General features: G+C 29.0%; 2 protein-coding genes across 2 annotated transcripts; both read right to left on the bottom strand.

Annotated features, from left to right (window-relative positions):
* Positions 1-606: 606 nt before the first annotated feature.
* LOC124843212 (Glycolipid transfer protein (GLTP) family protein) lies at positions 607-4,451 on the bottom strand. The gene is made up of 4 exons (XM_047319876.2): positions 3,976-4,451; positions 2,777-2,949; positions 2,263-2,408; positions 607-960 (listed from the first exon to the last, which is right to left on the bottom strand). Exons 1-4 carry the CDS (start codon positions 4,183-4,185, stop codon positions 854-856), a joined length of 636 nt encoding a protein of 211 aa, XP_047175832.1. The 5' UTR covers positions 4,186-4,451; the 3' UTR covers positions 607-853.
* A 2,604-nt stretch (positions 4,452-7,055) lies between these two features.
* On the bottom strand, positions 7,056-10,806 carry LOC124843198 (ubiquitin receptor RAD23d-like). Its single transcript, XM_047319863.2, has 12 exons — positions 10,588-10,806; positions 9,502-9,663; positions 9,322-9,375; positions 9,100-9,179; positions 8,914-8,988; positions 8,596-8,773; positions 8,261-8,416; positions 8,118-8,186; positions 7,975-8,022; positions 7,787-7,896; positions 7,575-7,653; positions 7,056-7,389 (listed from the first exon to the last, which is right to left on the bottom strand). The coding sequence occupies exons 1-12, from the start codon at positions 10,651-10,653 to the stop codon at positions 7,270-7,272; spliced, it is 1,197 nt and encodes a 398-aa protein (XP_047175819.1). The 5' UTR covers positions 10,654-10,806; the 3' UTR covers positions 7,056-7,269.
* Positions 10,807-17,100: the final 6,294 nt, after the last annotated feature.

Raw genomic sequence — 17,100 nt, 5'->3', positions numbered from 1 at the left:
GACACGCGTAAATATTTATTGTAAGTTTTTTTTTCATACCTATTTTATATTAAGATTGTTTAGTGTTTTGACTTGGTTCTTAAAAATGTACCGAACGAAACACTACCTTATATACGAAGCTTACCTTGTTTGATGAGAGTAAAAAGTTTCAATTGTTTACATATTCTTAGTCTAAAAGGAAATTCACAGTTGATTTAAACAGGGCAAGGCCTAAGAGAAAGTGAAAGTCATTCTGGATGATTGAATTTGAACATTACTGACATAATTTCATAATTCTGACCATTTATATATATTTGAACTACATGATTTCCCTTTTCCGTTTTTTTACCGTAAATTGATTTGAAGTATAAGCAAATAGACGTAAATACACATTTGCCAAAAGTCAGATGACTATGGTTTTTATTTGGATATTTCTTTTAAACCATTCATAAAAAAAATGAACTGGTGTAAGCTTAATTAAACTTGTACACTGTCATTTATGAATGTTTTATTTCATTATTATAAGGAAATTATTCAAATTTCAAGCCAATTGTACAGATTTGGAGCGAGAACTCAATGCCCCCTTTTCAACAAATTATGTATATGTGCATACAGAAACACAAAAACTAAAAACCAGCTGAAAATTTCACATGCATTTTGTTAGTAATTTAGTACAAATCTATTTGGTATCTCTAAAGGGCCAAGAGCCGTTGAGTAGAACTAACATAATTACATCTTTTATATATATAGTACAAAAAACGAAGCATGTGTACTTAGGTTGCTGATATATACAACAACGGAGCCACGACACTGCCTTTCTAATAAACAGAAAGGGCATTCAACTTGGTAGATTTTCTCTTTTCTTTTTATAAACTCACCAGTCCAACGTAATATTTCGAGAAAGGTACAGACTATCAATGTATTCTATAATCGGAAGTGAGGCAGCAATATACCTTTTCATCTTCTTCTCGGCTGATTGCTCTGCGAAAACATTTATATGATGCTCTGTGAGATGGACTGGAACAAGAAAAATCTATCTAACTGATAATAGGATAAAGTTTGTTTAAAAACCCTTTGCTCACATCAGAATTTATGCAAATAATTCTTTTAATAAATTTGAAAAGAATTAAATAGAATATGCTAAAAAGGTAAGTTGTTTTAACACCAAAATGTAAGCCAATAATAAAATTCAAGTATACAGCGAATAGTAATAAGTTGTCTATAAAGTTCAGATAGAAAATTCAAAAGATGACTAACATGTTCGGGTTAACGACACTTTGAACAGTAAGTGATAACTTTTAAACAATAACTGCCAACATACATAGGGTTTTAGTTTTTTCAATGTATTCTCTTGAATAGAAATAGATTAGCTCACTCCATGAGCTTATAGGACCTTATCTGTCACGTCGGAACAAATGTTTTCTAAAAATTTAATTGGATATTAAGTAATAGTGATTTTAATTCTAGTAGGATTTTATTGTTTTTTCATTTTCTCTCTCTCTCTTATCATTAGCCTATTTAGAAATAAAAACAATTATTTGACACGCACAATTTTTTTATATTTATTTAATATTATGCTTCACTATCTTTTATTTTTTTTAAGGATAAAAATTTATTTTTTTATAACTATTTTACTCCTGTCATATATATATATATATATATATATATATATATATATATATATATATATATATATATATATATATATATATATTAAATGAATGTGAATGTATGTTTTTCTAAAGTTAACTAAAAATATACTTATTTTAAAATAACTATTATAAAAATAAATGGTTAAATATGTTTTTTTTTTTAAATTAAAATCAATTTTTGCTAAAATTTTAAATTAATTTAATCTTTCAATGTATTTATTTAATTTTTTTAACTAAATTTTTTTAAATTTATTTGATCTTTCGAATATATCATAAAACAGTATTTAAAACATCAAGTAAATTTAATAAAATTGGGTAAAAATAACTAAATTTATTCGATTAAATTAAATCAAGATTTAAGAGAAATACTATTTTCAAATGAGAAAAACATATTTAATCTTAAACTAAAATTCTAACAAATGCACCGGACAGTTTCTGGAAAAGTCAAACCGTACTTTAAAAAAAAAGCTATTACAACTTAAATTTTTTAAATAAATCAATATCTATACAAACAACACTATATTCAACCCATTCTGTTCCATCACTAATATAACTATTTAAATATATCATATATTTGATTATATATACTTAATAAGCACACCAGGGAACATAATAAAACAATGCAAATTACCTGTTTCATTGAGCTTCATCAAAAGTTGTTCTCTCGTTGGAAGTGTATACATCCCAGCGTACACAGCTGTTCGTACCGCCCATGTGTGGTATGGTGCACATACCTGCCCATAAGCTGTTGAAGCCACGTCTTTTAGAGAAGAATCTCTGAAAATACCAAACTACAAATCAGATGCCACAACTACCCACAAGGCACTAACATTAAGAAAACAAAATGATAGAATTTATGAAGCTGTGATTCAACGCAGGTGAAACTAAACAGACAGGAAAACGGTAATCTTTTCTTTTCGGAAAAAGGTTCTTTTCATTTGACAGTCTTTATAGGTGAAAAATGATTTTAACAAAAAGCTAACTTTTGTATTTAAAAAATAATAATAAAAGCTGGTGAGAGATGGTGCCCAATGATTGTATAAAGAATTATAGTGTAAAAGTACTATTATAATTTCTTTTCCAATATTTCATACGGAAAATTCAGCATTGTATTTATGTTTTTGTACACAAAAAGGGTTTCTTACTCAGTAGACAAAAGTTGTTCGAATATAGCTCTGACGAGATCAAGACCCTGTCGAACTCTACGCAGATTACGGGAATAGCTTCCAGAGGTTTTCACTGTATCATTGCCAACATCAACTTCAAGAATATCTTGTAGAGTGGGACATGTCTTTGATGCTTCCAATAGTCCTTCTAGCTGATCATATCAACATCGTAATTCATAACTTTAGGACCATGTCAGAAATTCAAATTGAGAAAGAAAACCCGATGAAATGAAAATTTTGGGAGGTAAAGCAGAGATGATGCACTGAATATAGAGAGAAATTAGTTGGATGAAAATTAACTCTGAAGAAACCAAATGTTTTACACAACCAGCATGGATCAAGTGTCATAAAACAGTGAACAGAAAAGCTTTTGGAGTAATATATTTAAAACCTTGAATGTGTATCAAAGAAATCACCAAACATGAACCTGAAGTAAAATGTAGGAGCTACCACCAATGTTATATGTTAATTGCAATAACACCACTCGGACTTTCTGAGTGCATCTCCATTAAGAACGATGGGGAGGAGGATATCAAAGAATCCCAATTCAATATGATATAAAAAAATTAAAGGAAAAAGCAAAGATAACATGATTTTGACCACAAGGAGTAACTCAAGGAAAAGGGAGATAGAAAAAAAAAACTAAATTCTGCAATCATGACTTTCAGTTTTATCATTTTTCACATGCACCATTTATCCCGTGTTCATTCGTCCAAATCTGGAATTCAATTATTAAAAAAACATTTTAAACAAAATAAAACTACAAGATTTCTTTTTGTTTATTTTCCTAAATATCCACCTTCCAAATAAATTTTGTTAGAGACACAATTCGACACTATACATATTCTCCAGAAAAAAAAAAACCCCGTAACCTGATTGATCCCGTCATGAAAACCCAACTCTCCTCCTTAAATCAAAAACCACCAGTTATTAATTAGAAAAAAACAAATCACACTGATATTCCACGAGATTATCTTCAAAATTATAAATTATACAATTCTGTATGAAATTCATACAGAGAGTCCGTTAGAGTAATTTGTTAAAGAAAAGAGTTAAATGGAAATAACTACATATGACTTTATCGAATGAGGACCACAACGGTCAATTTGATGTGGCAGTTTTGAAGTTTGAAGAGAAGAAAGTACGATTTATGATGAAAGAAAGAAAGGAAAAGAAACCTTGGCGACGTATTCCAATTCAGCGAATTTGAAAGCGAGGCCGAGACAACGGAAGAGAACGGAGACGAGAGAGGCGACCTCGCAGAAATTGTCGAGGCGAATGTGGCGGCCGTCGCTATTCTCCTTCATCCACTTCGACAGCTCCTCAAACGCCTCTGCTATGGCCGTCAGAGGTTGTTCTATAACCTCGCCCTCGTCCATCTCGGGCATCCTATTCTTCCTTCGATCGCTGGATCGCTGGATCGCTTATCGATTCCTTTAATCTCAATGTGTTTGCGAACGTCTCAAATGTCAAAAAGGAATTGGAAGTCGAATTTGCAATGGTAAAAAGGAAAGCGCGTGTTTAGACGCTGAGGGAACATTCGCTACAAATGCGCTCTACCAGAAGATTCCTTTCAATTCATTTCCCTCAAACTCGTGAAAGACAACCGTCCACCGCTGCTAACTTCCTGCTCCCTTCGTATTCAACATTCGCGCGCCATCGCCTTCTTTTCATGCCTCTTTCTATTGGGCCCCGGCCCAGCCCATTCCCTTTTTATTGTAGTTTTGTAACACTTGTAAAAGTAGAGTGTTTCACTTTTAACATTCTCAAGTCTCATTATTATTCTACACTTTTAATTTTATAGAAAATTTTATTTTTAATTTTAATAAATATATTCTTATTTTTCTCTTTTTCTTGTTAAAAGAATTCTATATCACCTTAATAATAACTAAATTTAAAATTCAAATATTATTTAATATAATTTTATATTTTAATAATTATTAAAATATGATTTATGTTATAATAATAATTATATTAAAAATATAAAAATAAAATAATTAAAAATAAAAATAATAACAAAAAAGTAAATTATATTAAATAAAATATTTAATATATTCAAATATATTAAATTATATTAAAATATTAAATTAAATTAAATAATTATGAAAATTTAAATAATAAACAAAATTTTAAAACCGTTATTTATCAAATATGACAAATAAAATTATATTAAATAAAATATTTAAATATACTAAATTATATTAAAATATTAAATTAAATTAAATAATTATTAAAATTTATATAAAATAAAATTTTAAAAACCATTCTTTTTCGAATATGAATATCATATTTATAACTTATCGGATATCTATATCCGATTAACAAATTTTTTAAATTTTTTTTTTAAAATTTTAATAATTATTAAATTTAATTTAATATTTTAATATAATTTAATATATTTAAATATATTAAATATGATTTTAATATGATTTTTATTTTTATTTTTATTCTTATTTTAGTTATTATTTTTCAATTTTCTTAATAAAACTATTTTAAAAATATAAATTATTAAAATATAAAAATATAATAAGTAATATTATAATTTTTATTTAAGTTTAATATTTATTAAATTTTAAATGAAAAAGCAAAGTATTAACATATTTTATAGATTTTAATATATAAATAAGTTTTTCAAAATTTTCATTTTTATTTAAAATTTAATAATTATTTAATTTATTTTAATATTTTATTATAATTTAATATATTTGAATATATTAAATCAAATTTATTTTTATTATTTATTATTATTATTATTTATATTATTTTATTTTTATGTTTTTAACATAACTATTATTATAATATAAATTATATTGTAATAATTATTAAAATACAAAATTATTTTAAATAATATTTAAATTTTAAAATAAATTAAATTAAATTATTATTAAGGTAGTGAAGATTGTTTTTAATAAAAAAGAAAAGAAAATGAAAAAATATTTATTAAAGTTAAAAATAAAGTTTTGAAAAAGTTGGAGGTGCAGGATGAGATGTCAGAAGGTTAAAAGTGAAATTTTTAGAGTGCAGGATGAGATCTTGGAAGTGTAGGATGAAACACACGTAAAAGTATGGTTCGAAAGTTTTTTAAAACAGATTTAAATTTACGAAATATGATAATATACGAAAGATATTTTTTTTTCAAAATAAAACATGATCCAAATCATTTATGCAGTTACTAAATTATTTCATGAACATGCAATTTTATCTGTGCTCTTATATTAAATAGATTCATAACAATTATCATATGAGAAAATAACATATAATAGTTAGCTAATGTAAAATAATTTATGGTGTACATATTCAGTTATATTTTAGATTCCTATCATATATGTAAGCAACAATTCTTATCTCAAAATAAAGCTTCCAACTTTCATAATTACGGAGGTCTAACAAAAATAATATGCATCCCACATCATAGAAAAGGTCTAAGGAATAACTATGCATTCAGGAAGATAAAAGTCAATTGAAAACATCACTAATACTTAACATTGGGTTTATTTATTTATTTATTTATTCTTGGTAATTTGTAAGGTGGATAAGAATGAGTAACATATAATGAGGGAGATGGATTGATCAGAATACTAATTATTTGTCAGGCATAGGTGGACTAAAAAAAAGTACTACCGATTTTTGGTCAGGCAGGGAAAGTTGATGACGTGTCGGAGTCTTTAGGAGCGGTGGTGATTCAACGGGTAACAATCACTAGTTCCAACAACACGGGTCAACACTACTTAAAACCGCGTGTCAGATCAAAATCTATTTTGACTATTTTTGCAAATCAAATTATTTTGTAGACCAAACAACAATAGCCACTATACTTCCAGAAACCAAAAACTCAAATTAATTATTGCAACCAGTGGCTTTGTATTGAAGTCTACATGGCAGTAAGTACACTGAACGAGGCACATATTTGATTTACAAGTTAAATCATGTTTACATTAATTATACACAGTTATCCCAGTTCATTTCTTCGTCACCTCGTACAAAGTTACAAAAGTTTTATAACTGTTAACGGAAAAAAAGTGTATGATAAGAAACTTTCAGAATATAGTTTATTTGATTTTTTATAAATTCATAACATTTTAACTAATTCCGAACCTATACGTATTAATTTTTACAATACTCAACATGACAACTACTTTAAAATTATTTGCACGTACTCCATAGAGGATTAATTTGCCATCTATGATGAACTAGGGACTTAAAAAGCATGCAGAATGAGAAACGTTAGAAGTAGATGGGATGCACAAAGGCCCAAATATAAGATGGGGGCAAACAACTATGTATATGAATACTAAAAATCTCGAGGGACAGGGAGGAAATGATAAATACAAGGGCAATAATAAAGGAGAGGCTAAAACTTATCCACTTGAGATTGTCATTATCAAACATGAACTCATTAAACATGGAGTGTAACAAAGACCCATTGAGAGAAAAAGTTGAAAAGAAATAATTTGGCAAATTGGAAACGAGATCTATTGTTCATCGAACTCGTGCATGTGATCTAAAAGGTAGTTGGCAGCCAATTCCTCATTTTTGTTACAAGCGAAGTACACCTCCAATACGATCGCACGATCAAAACCCATTGCTTCAAGCTGAAAACAAAAACCACAACTCATTATTATAAATTTTAGACGACACAAGAGCTAATCAACATGTTAGCCGCTCCTGCTCCCCAGAAACAGTTGGCGTCTGTTAAAAGGTACTCACTGATAATGTCATTTAAACAAACTATAACTATCAGCATATACATCACATCCTAACAAAAAGTCAAACTTACACGTTCAATAGCTTGGCGCTCCTCAGGAGTGACAGTCACTGCTTGAGGCATGCCACCAGCCAGCTGCCCCAATATATTCCTGAAGCACATTAAATGCAAAACATAATTCAGTGAACATGCAAAAAGATAGTCAGAAAAGATAACAACACCTTCCCCTCCTATCCACACACAAACGCAAAATTACAAAAAAACATCAGATGATGATCCCTTACCCTTCGCCACCTTCCACAGGTTCATTTATCAGGCGAAGGAAATCAGCTTGATGATCTCGAATCAACCTCATAAGATGAGGATTTTGTTTGCCGAGTTCCTGTAGCATAGGCTGCAGCAAGAACAAGAATCAGGGAACTACGAAGACAGCATATGAAACAGTGATACACTACTGAGCAAAGAAGAAAACCTGTAATATTTGTGGATTAGCCTGCACCATAGCCCGCAAGGCTTGGAACTGAAATGCAAATGAACATAATTGAAATATCTATTTAAAACATATCTATGAAGCAAAGAAATTCAGAGGTAAATGAAGAGAAAGATAATAGATACTTGTTGACTGTTGCGTAGAAAATCCAATGAGCCAGCACCAGCAGCACCAGAACCCACATTGGGAAGTCCCTGTTACACAAAGTTCAATATACAACAACCCAAAGCTTTCATTCTCTTCAATAATAAAAAAATGTAATAGCTACCTGCGGAAAAAGGTCTAAAGGATTAGCATTAGGCCCAGTTGAGGTAACCGGAGCAGGTTGTGCTGTTTGTGGAGCAGCAGCGGCAGGAGGATTTGCGGGTTGAGCACCTGCAGGCGCTCTGGCTACAAGTGGAGCTTCAGCTTGTTCAGGGATACCCTAACGTTGATGAATGATATTTGGATTAAAAAAGGAAAGATGGCAAGAAAATATCCCAAAAGAAAAGAGTCCACCTTCCACCCAAATAACTACTATACTAAACTAAGCTAAATAAATGACCGAGAAACTTGGAGGACAAAATCATCAAGCACAGTATTTAAAGTCTAAAATTCACATACTGAATACAAATATTCAACAGCTCTCTCAGGGTTGTTATAGGCAGCTCGAAGAGCACGGACAACAGTATCCCTGTCCCAGCTCCCTCCACCCATGTCAATAATTTGCTGAATAGTTCCCTCCAAATTGCTTCCAGCAACGAGATTGGATGCCGCCTGCCCATAGATATCAGACCCCTCCCTGCTTCAAAAAGACATTCTTTTAGCAACAAAATCGAAGAGAAGAATCAAGCAAGTTGAAGAGTTCTGTCTTTCAGGATACAAAAATAACAGCAACTTTAAACTCTACACTCCACACATGGCAGGAAGCAAAACACATACACAGGAGTTCCTGAAGAAATAGAAACAGGAGGTGGAACTGAAGGTGTAGATACAGGTGCAGAAACAGTTGCCGGCCTGTCAAATTGAAATGAAGCCTTTACATAGCACATAATACACATTAAAATAGTTCAAATTGACATTTATCTAAACAAATAAAAAAATATCCTAGAAAGATTAGCCACTCACGGTGCCTCAGTTGCAGCTGGAGCTTGAGGCGCTGTTGACACTGGCGCTGTTGAAGTAGGAGGTGCACTGGTCTGTGGTGTCTGCAATGAATACATAACTTTTAGAGAATGTTTAGATGATGCATAAGAGACATTATGCTTGTCTAACCATGTCCCATGAGAGGGTAAAGCCTAAATGATAGAAATATTGCAAAAACTTATTACATTGAAAAAATGTTCTCACCTTGGTCGATGGTGCAGCTGAAGTAGTAGATCCTTCACCAGAAGTGCTCTTACTCTAGCATGTTTTAAACATAATTCTAATTTAGGGCAACATAAACTAATAAAATGGTGAAACAGAATATGCAACATAATATCATTTAAAAAAAAGATAAAATAAAATAAATGAACCAAAGAAAACTACCTTTGATAGCATAATTACAATGAAACTATTTTCAGCTACGTTATTCTCCTCCAAGGTAGTAGCATCCTTCAGAACTTTCCCTTGGTGAATTAGCATTTGCTGGGCAGCAGGATAGACATCTGCACCCTGAATAGTTTCAATACTTTTCTTCACTTCAGAAACCTGAAAAGAATATCCACAATTAAAAATAATGTGACAAATCAGTTATTGATGTTAAGAAAAACCAGAAGAAAGTAGAAGTGAATCACAAAGCCCATAAAATTAAAAGATGAAGCGTTGACATATTTGATGATATAGAACTCCACATTTAGGTCATATCAAGCATTTTGAAAAATTCCATTGTTAGAAGCGTGCAACACCGAAAAAGACTAAAAAACGCTCATTATTCACACATATCTATTCACATATCAATTGCAGTCCTAGTTACCAAGACAACACCCATTCTGACAATAAGGTAATAAGTCAGTTTTGGAGCAAGTGTTAGCGGTGGCAGTAAGATAAGTCGGGTATTTAAATCTCCATAAATATGAGCATCAATTAGAAATTAAAATGTGTACTTATCAAGATTTCTTCTTATAGTACAAACTGGTTTGATATTCCTAAGAAGTAATACTCCAGATATTGTCAATGCAGAACTTATTCACTATCACATGCCAAGAATCCCAAACTTATTAGAAAGATCTCCCACTAATAATAGAATCCAGAGGAGCATCGATAAAAAAGTTTGCCACTAATTCACAGGAGCAATGAACCGGAAGACAAAAGTTATTAAAAATAAGGTTATCTAGTTAGAGAATGTTATGACGAGAATAACACACTCCATTCGTTTCCAGCATATTCCAAATACCAAATCAATCGTCACTCCGAAAAAGCAGGAATTAACTTTCAAGTAATAAATTAAATCCAAATTGGCATCAAAATTAAATTATAATTCAAATAAGCGAAACCCTAATTAACACTCAATTTCAGGGCTCTAAAAGGAGAGGAAACTTTTGGGACAATTCAAGAACGGGACGCAATTACCGACCTAAATAGAAAAACCAAATTCATAAGAAATCCAAATCGACAAAGTCTGGAGTAACAAACCGTGTTCTGAGGCTGCACTTCGATTTCGAAGTGAGTGCCTTTGAGAGTCTTCACGAAAACCTTCATCTTCGTCACCGCTATCGTAATAAGGCGCCACGAACAGCGTCAAGTCACGCCGGCACGGTAAAGTTCCGCCGATCCGAAGACACCAATGACAACTTTGTAAAGAAGAAAGGAACAAGAGAGAGTGAGCAAAGCGTAACAATGTGATGAAAAAACCTCCTTTTACTGAAATAAATAAATAAATACTGAAATAAATAAATAAATAATTGGAGATATGATATGATATACCGAAAATATGCTAGTTTATGTTAGTGGTTGAAAGAGGACTATCACGCGCTTTTTGGAGCGTGATTAGACGCGGATCTTCAATTGCTAGATTGGTGACGTGGACTATGCAGAAGAATTGGGTTAACGTGGAAGAAAGATGGATGGGAGTTGAGATGAAGAGAATTAGCTAGATTTTTGTGTGTTGTATTGTGTCTTACTATAAACCTTTTATAAATCTTTAGATGATGTGTTTGTTTTTAAGATAAATATTATTATTATTTTTTAAGATTAATATCATAGATTTTGTTATGGATCACTGTATAATAATAGTTTTTATATTATTTAAGATAAAGATTAATACTATTATTGTTTTTGTTTTTTTCAACATTAAATATGTTTAATGAGTTATTATTGCTACAATCAATTATCTATTCTCTTCTATATTTTGTTTATATATTATTTAAGATAAAGATTAATATTATTACTTCTTTTTTTCAACCTTAAATATATTTAATCTGTTATTATTATTATAGTCCATTATCTATTCTCTCCTACATATAATAAATCCCTGTTTATTTATTATTCTTATATCACTTATATTACATGGCTAAGTAAATAAAAATATATATAATAGGATTTATATTATCTAAAAAATGCTAATAGGCAGTATTTGAGTGAGACTATCGACACTTTGGGATGATTTCACGCGCTTGGGCTTTTAGGTTAAATAATCCGTCAATATATTTGGATGTGCATTCTCAAAAAAATACAAAATATGATGCCAAAGATATTTTTAAGGGATTTTGTCACTTATAAATTTTAAATAAAAATAAAAATGTACTTTTAGGACATTTTGTATGTATAAAATATTACAATAAATTTATATTTCTAAAACATAAATTTAAATATTATTTTTTAATAAATAATCTTATTAACAAATTCTCATTAAATTTGTTATATACCACTAATAATGGTAAAATGTTTTTCAAAAATATATTATGTAAGAAACCTTTCTTCTTTTGTTTTAAAAATATATATAATGTGATCCCATTTTAACATTTTTTTAATATGTCAATTATGAAAAATATTGTTCATGGTTTCTTAACAAATAATTATAATAGTAGCTCTATGTTAAATAAAAATATGTATGTGTTGAATTTGTGGAATAATTTATAGGGTCTTCGTGAAAAAATATTGTATTGATTTATAAAAGTACACCGTATAAAGAGACAAACCAGTTTAGCTAACCAAAATAAAAAGTTTCCATATAAGGAAATTAAGTTAATAATACATGGTTTCAAATATTGTTCGACAATACCTAACTAATAATTTAATTCTTTAATTTCCTTTGTTTTCAAATTATCTAGGAAATACTTTAATTTTAAAGCTGTTGTAGTGATTTTTCAAATTAGTATAATGTTGTTAATGGTTAATCTCATCGTAATTGGTATTTGGGAACTTTATTTTAATTGACAGGGTTCTGGTTTTCAATTTTGTTTATATATTATAAGAATAAATATAAAAATATTAATGATAGTATATTTAACCTATTAAAAACTATATATATAACCCATTTAAGCATAGTTTTATTTTCTAACTTGTGACACACAATTATTAAACTAAAATTAAAGTGGAAAAAAAATATAACCCATTAAACGCAATTTGAATTCGTTTAAGTGAATCATGATTCATTGACCTATATCTAAAAAAATTATATTTTTTTCAATCCAACCTTAAACTCATTTGTGAGTTATTCAATTTGAGGGTTTGAATTCATTTCGTGAACTATGATAAACAAAGTGTTTCTTATTAAATTAGTATTTGTTTTTAAACAGAAGAATAGTCACAGATATTTTTTCTAGCATTTGTATTATTCAAATAATAATAGTTACTTTGTGGATATTTACCAAAGTCTACGTGTATAAAGAATGAGCAAAAGAACATTATTGTCAAAATAAATGGTTGATATGAGATCAGTTAACCAATTTAACCGATCTCTTGGGTGTACATGGTACTTGGGTATTTGTGTATAATAAAGGGGTTTGTAGTTTTGTCACAACAAAATTGTACAAGAATTATTTGCAATTTTGTCTAAAAAAAATTAGAAAAAAGGTTTGCAATTTTGTCAAGAAAAAATTGAATGAAAATATTTGGAATTCTATAAAAAAAAAAATTGTTGTATAAGATTTATAGTTTTATCCACACGTTGTAAAAAATATATATATACGAAAGTTTACATTTTTTTCCAAAAAAATTATTATATATTGAAAAATAATATTTTTGTCTGAGTATTCGTAAATATACGTCTTGAGCGTCGAATTACGTTAAATTTTTTCTTGTGTAATTTTATTTGATTTTTTCTCTTATGTGTGTGTTTCCGTCTGAAGATATCTTTTTCTTATTTCATGGTTTCCAAATTTTTTTATTCAAACTTCTAAGAACTCATTCTAAAAATGTATATGAACTATATTTATAGAAAAATGTTGCTCTAATTTTTTTTAAATGATTTGGTAATAAGATATGATTTTGTTTAACTAAAGTTTGTTTTAACCCACATAAATTACTATGAAGTTTATGGACCTTATGCTTACATCCTTTTGCACATGACCTAGTTAGTAGTTTTTGTATATGCACATCATTGGCACGAAAAAATCAATTAAAATCCAAGTTGATGCATTTGTCATCCTTTATTTGTTTGTAATAGTTATTACCATTTTCGCAATATTTGTTTTGCTGAGAGATTAAACACCTATACATAACTCACTTCATACTAATGTGAATAAACTTTTGTCATTAACCAATATAATTCAACTTGTATTTCCATTTAACTTAACAATAAATTAGCTTGGATGTTCCATTCTTTATAATGGATTTAATTTTAGTTTCCATTTTGAGTTTTTCACCACAATTTCAAAACTTATTTATGTTGCGCAATCAATTAGCATTCTTTTAATTAGATGGTGTTCTTCGTTAGTGATTACTTTAATATCATTGAGCTGTCATTAGTTCATTTCTTCTTCTTTATACTTATTATCTATTACATAAATTTTTCTTATAGTATAATTACAAACTTGTAGATTTTAAAACTTAACTCAATCTTACAAAACTGACTTATAATGTGAAGTTTATATATACTTATATAATGTAAACTTACCTAACTCTAATCAATATGAGATCTTCAACACCTCCTTCATGTCGATCTATATACATCTTGAGCGTTAAATTAGATATCAATGAATAATCTGATGGCACAATAAAGTTAAAGGAAGGGTTAATATGGTCATTAAGGGAAGGGTTTTGATAGGTGAAAACTCTCTTTCTAACCTAAAAACTACCTATTTCTTATGCTGAAATGTAAACAAAGCTTTACACAAGTTGACAGCTCCTACTTTACCCAGTTTAACGTCTTTAAATTCATCACGCACAAGCTTTACATCAAAATCACATTGCACCTCACAGTTAAATTAGTTTTCACATCAACACATATTATATACAATCAACTCAACGTATTAAATTTCTCAATCCAATACAATTTCACAATTCGATCAATAATTTATCATACGAACATTAATTAGAACTCGTCTATCAAACAAATAAAGTAAAACTAGTTTCCATTACCTTACACCGACGACACACAGCTTTAAGAACACTCTAATTACTTCTCAGACAAGGAATTTCTAGAAATACCTATAAATCACCAAATTGAAAAAAGAAAAGAGTTCTTAGGACCTTAGATTTACCAAGAAGCTAAAAAAAATCATAAGACACACATATAAGGGAACCTTCCATGCATTGACTTGATCAAAGAGCTTAAGAGCAAAAAGGAGCCGAAACTTACTTGCTCTATTGCAGAAAATGATCGGAAAGGAATGTAGACCTCGTCATTGTGGTCGATTAGGCACCTCCTAATCGACAAAAAGATGACTCAAGAGTTAAAACTCTTAGAGAGAAAATAGAGAACTCTAAAAAAGTGGTTTATAAATAAATGATACGTTTTAAAATAATGAAACTAGTTTAAACTATTTATATATAAACTATTTAATATTAAAATAACCGAGTTTCGCTATTTTTAAACTATCACCAGTTCTAAAATACGGAGTGAAAAAATATATATTTATCTTGCTACTTACTTTTCTATTATAGACTTCTTCCTAGTTTTTATTTTTTAATATATGTTTTACAAATACAATACTAATCTATTATCTTTATATTTTCTGTTTTTATATTTGATTATGCAAATCATAATAAGAAAGTTCTTAGTTTCTTAACTATTTTAAATAGTAGGATGATTTATATATATGCTCTTATGTGTTTGACAAACACACACATATATAATTTTAAATTATTAAATAAAATTTAATTGAAAATATTTATTAATATTTGGAGTACATTGTGAACAAATAATCTTGGGTTTTATAAAATATTCAATATATATATATATATATATATATATATATATAAATATAAATTTAATATTTTTTTATTATACTTATGAGACTCATATACTAAAATTTCAGTAATTATGCTTTCACTGTTTTGAAATATAACACTGAACTCTTGCTTGTATTTGGTGTTAAATAAAATTTATCTTTCAAATAAACTTTTGAGATGAACTAAATCATTTAATAGGTAACTTGTAGATTTTTAAATTTATATATTTCATAAATATTGAAAAATAGTATAATTTGTGTATGCTCAGATATAAAGATACTTACTTAAGAAAAATACTATAACAATTCAAATGGTCTATTATTCACATTTTTCACAACAATAAAAAAAAATCACCTAGTAAATTTAAAAATAAAAACCAGCAATTCAAATCTCATAATAATCGTCCACCTTCTCAAATATGTCTTCTTCTCTGGTAAAACAAAACTGTATTCTGTGCTACTTTTTTTTAAGGAAAATAGTACCCTGTGCTTGCCAATAAATATAAACTGATATGATCCATACTCGGCCCGTATCTAACGGGCCAGACTTGGGCCGAAGCTAGTTGCAAAAATCCTTCGCTATAGAATTTTTCTTCCTCTTTGCTCTTAGTTGTAATAATTTCTCTTCACAAAAATTAAAAATATACCCACTGAAGTATTTTCCAAATTATTTTTATGTGTGACTCGGAGAAAATACAAGCACCTTTTGCATAAACCAATGAAAATTATTTTTTTATAAATTAAAATAATAAAAATATATAGTGTATCTACACATAATTTATTTATCCCCTATAGGATGTATTCATAGACAAAAAATTATTAAAAAAAAATCGAATACGTCATACCAAAATCATTATTAAAATCATTTTTGAAAAGCTATTTATAAATTGTTTATATTAAATTTATTATACTGTTTTAAAAGCATATATTTATTTATCTTTCTTACTATCAAATAACTTCATATATAATTAAATAGTCGTATTATAACTTTGAAATAAGGCATTTTTTTTATTATAACACCTATACACAATTTATTCAACATGCATGTATTGTGAGAAAAATGTAACCGGTAACGAGTTTGCTTAGCGCAACAGTACAGCAGAAATACATTAGTCTTTTAAAAACTTGATGATGAAAGAGTTTTTCTTTTTAAATAAGCTATAGGTAAGACTTTGATCCAAATGGCAGCTTTGAACTGATGCAGATACAGGGAATGGTCTATATATGTAAAATAGAAGAAAAAAAGGTCATTGTTGAAACAGCTTAAACTAAAACGGTGACGTAAATGAAGCATTTATTATGAGTATACTTTTCAATAGTGGTGTGCAGCATCATTTTCCTTAACGAGATTAATCCATCTAATTCATTTTCTTTTATTTGGGTGTTAAGTCGTGTTGGATCAGTTAGGTTTACCTATCATTTATGCCTACCATTACTCTTCTCCATCGGTTCACATAACAAAGAATATGTAGAAAAGGAAAAGAAACCTAAAACCACGTCCTTTTCTGTCTTCTAAATACAAAGGGTTAATTCTTTTAGGTGTACTTTGCAAGAACATTTGTATTTTTGTATATTTTGTAAATCTGAGTTCACTTTTGTAGTAATTGAATAGCCGTTGAATTGGATTCCACTGTTAAAGTGCGGTGAGGTGTCAGCCACTTGTAAAGCTTATAGAAGCTACAACCAAAAATGGCCCAAGTAACAGGTACGTAAAATGTGCAAGAAATTTAAGCAATACACAAAAGTTAGGCCCAAAATCCACCATCCTCCTTTCTTCGTCTACCTCCAAGATTAACAATCTCATCATCACGTG

This window comes from Vigna umbellata, chromosome 8, assembly GCF_029865625.1.
Source record: "Vigna umbellata cultivar VRB3 chromosome 8, Vumbellata_1.0, whole genome shotgun sequence".
Classification (NCBI taxonomy): Eukaryota; Viridiplantae; Streptophyta; class Magnoliopsida; order Fabales; family Fabaceae; genus Vigna; species Vigna umbellata.
Note: the sequence above shows the minus strand (reverse complement) of the source record. Positions and strands in the feature narration are given on the sequence as shown.

Excerpts from the sequence above, each read along its gene's own strand:
- LOC124843198 (XM_047319863.2), bottom strand. The coding sequence starts at position 10,653 with ATGAAGGTTTTCGTGAAGACTCTCAAAGGCACTCACTTCGAAATCGAA. Across the intron at positions 8,417-8,595 it reads CTGTTGAATATTTGTATTCA|GGTATCCCTGAACAAGCTGA; the intron begins GTATGTGAATTT and ends CATCAACGTTAG. Across the intron at positions 8,187-8,260 it reads CTTTAGACCTTTTTCCGCAG|GGACTTCCCAATGTGGGTTC; the intron begins GTAGCTATTACA and ends TTTGTGTAACAG.
- LOC124843212 (XM_047319876.2), bottom strand. The coding sequence starts at position 4,185 with ATGCCCGAGATGGACGAGGGCGAGGTTATAGAACAACCTCTGACGGCC. Across the intron at positions 2,950-3,975 it reads AATTGGAATACGTCGCCAAG|CTAGAAGGACTATTGGAAGC; the intron begins GTTTCTTTTCCT and ends TGATATGATCAG. Across the intron at positions 2,409-2,776 it reads GAACAACTTTTGTCTACTGA|AGATTCTTCTCTAAAAGACG; the intron begins GTAAGAAACCCT and ends TGGTATTTTCAG.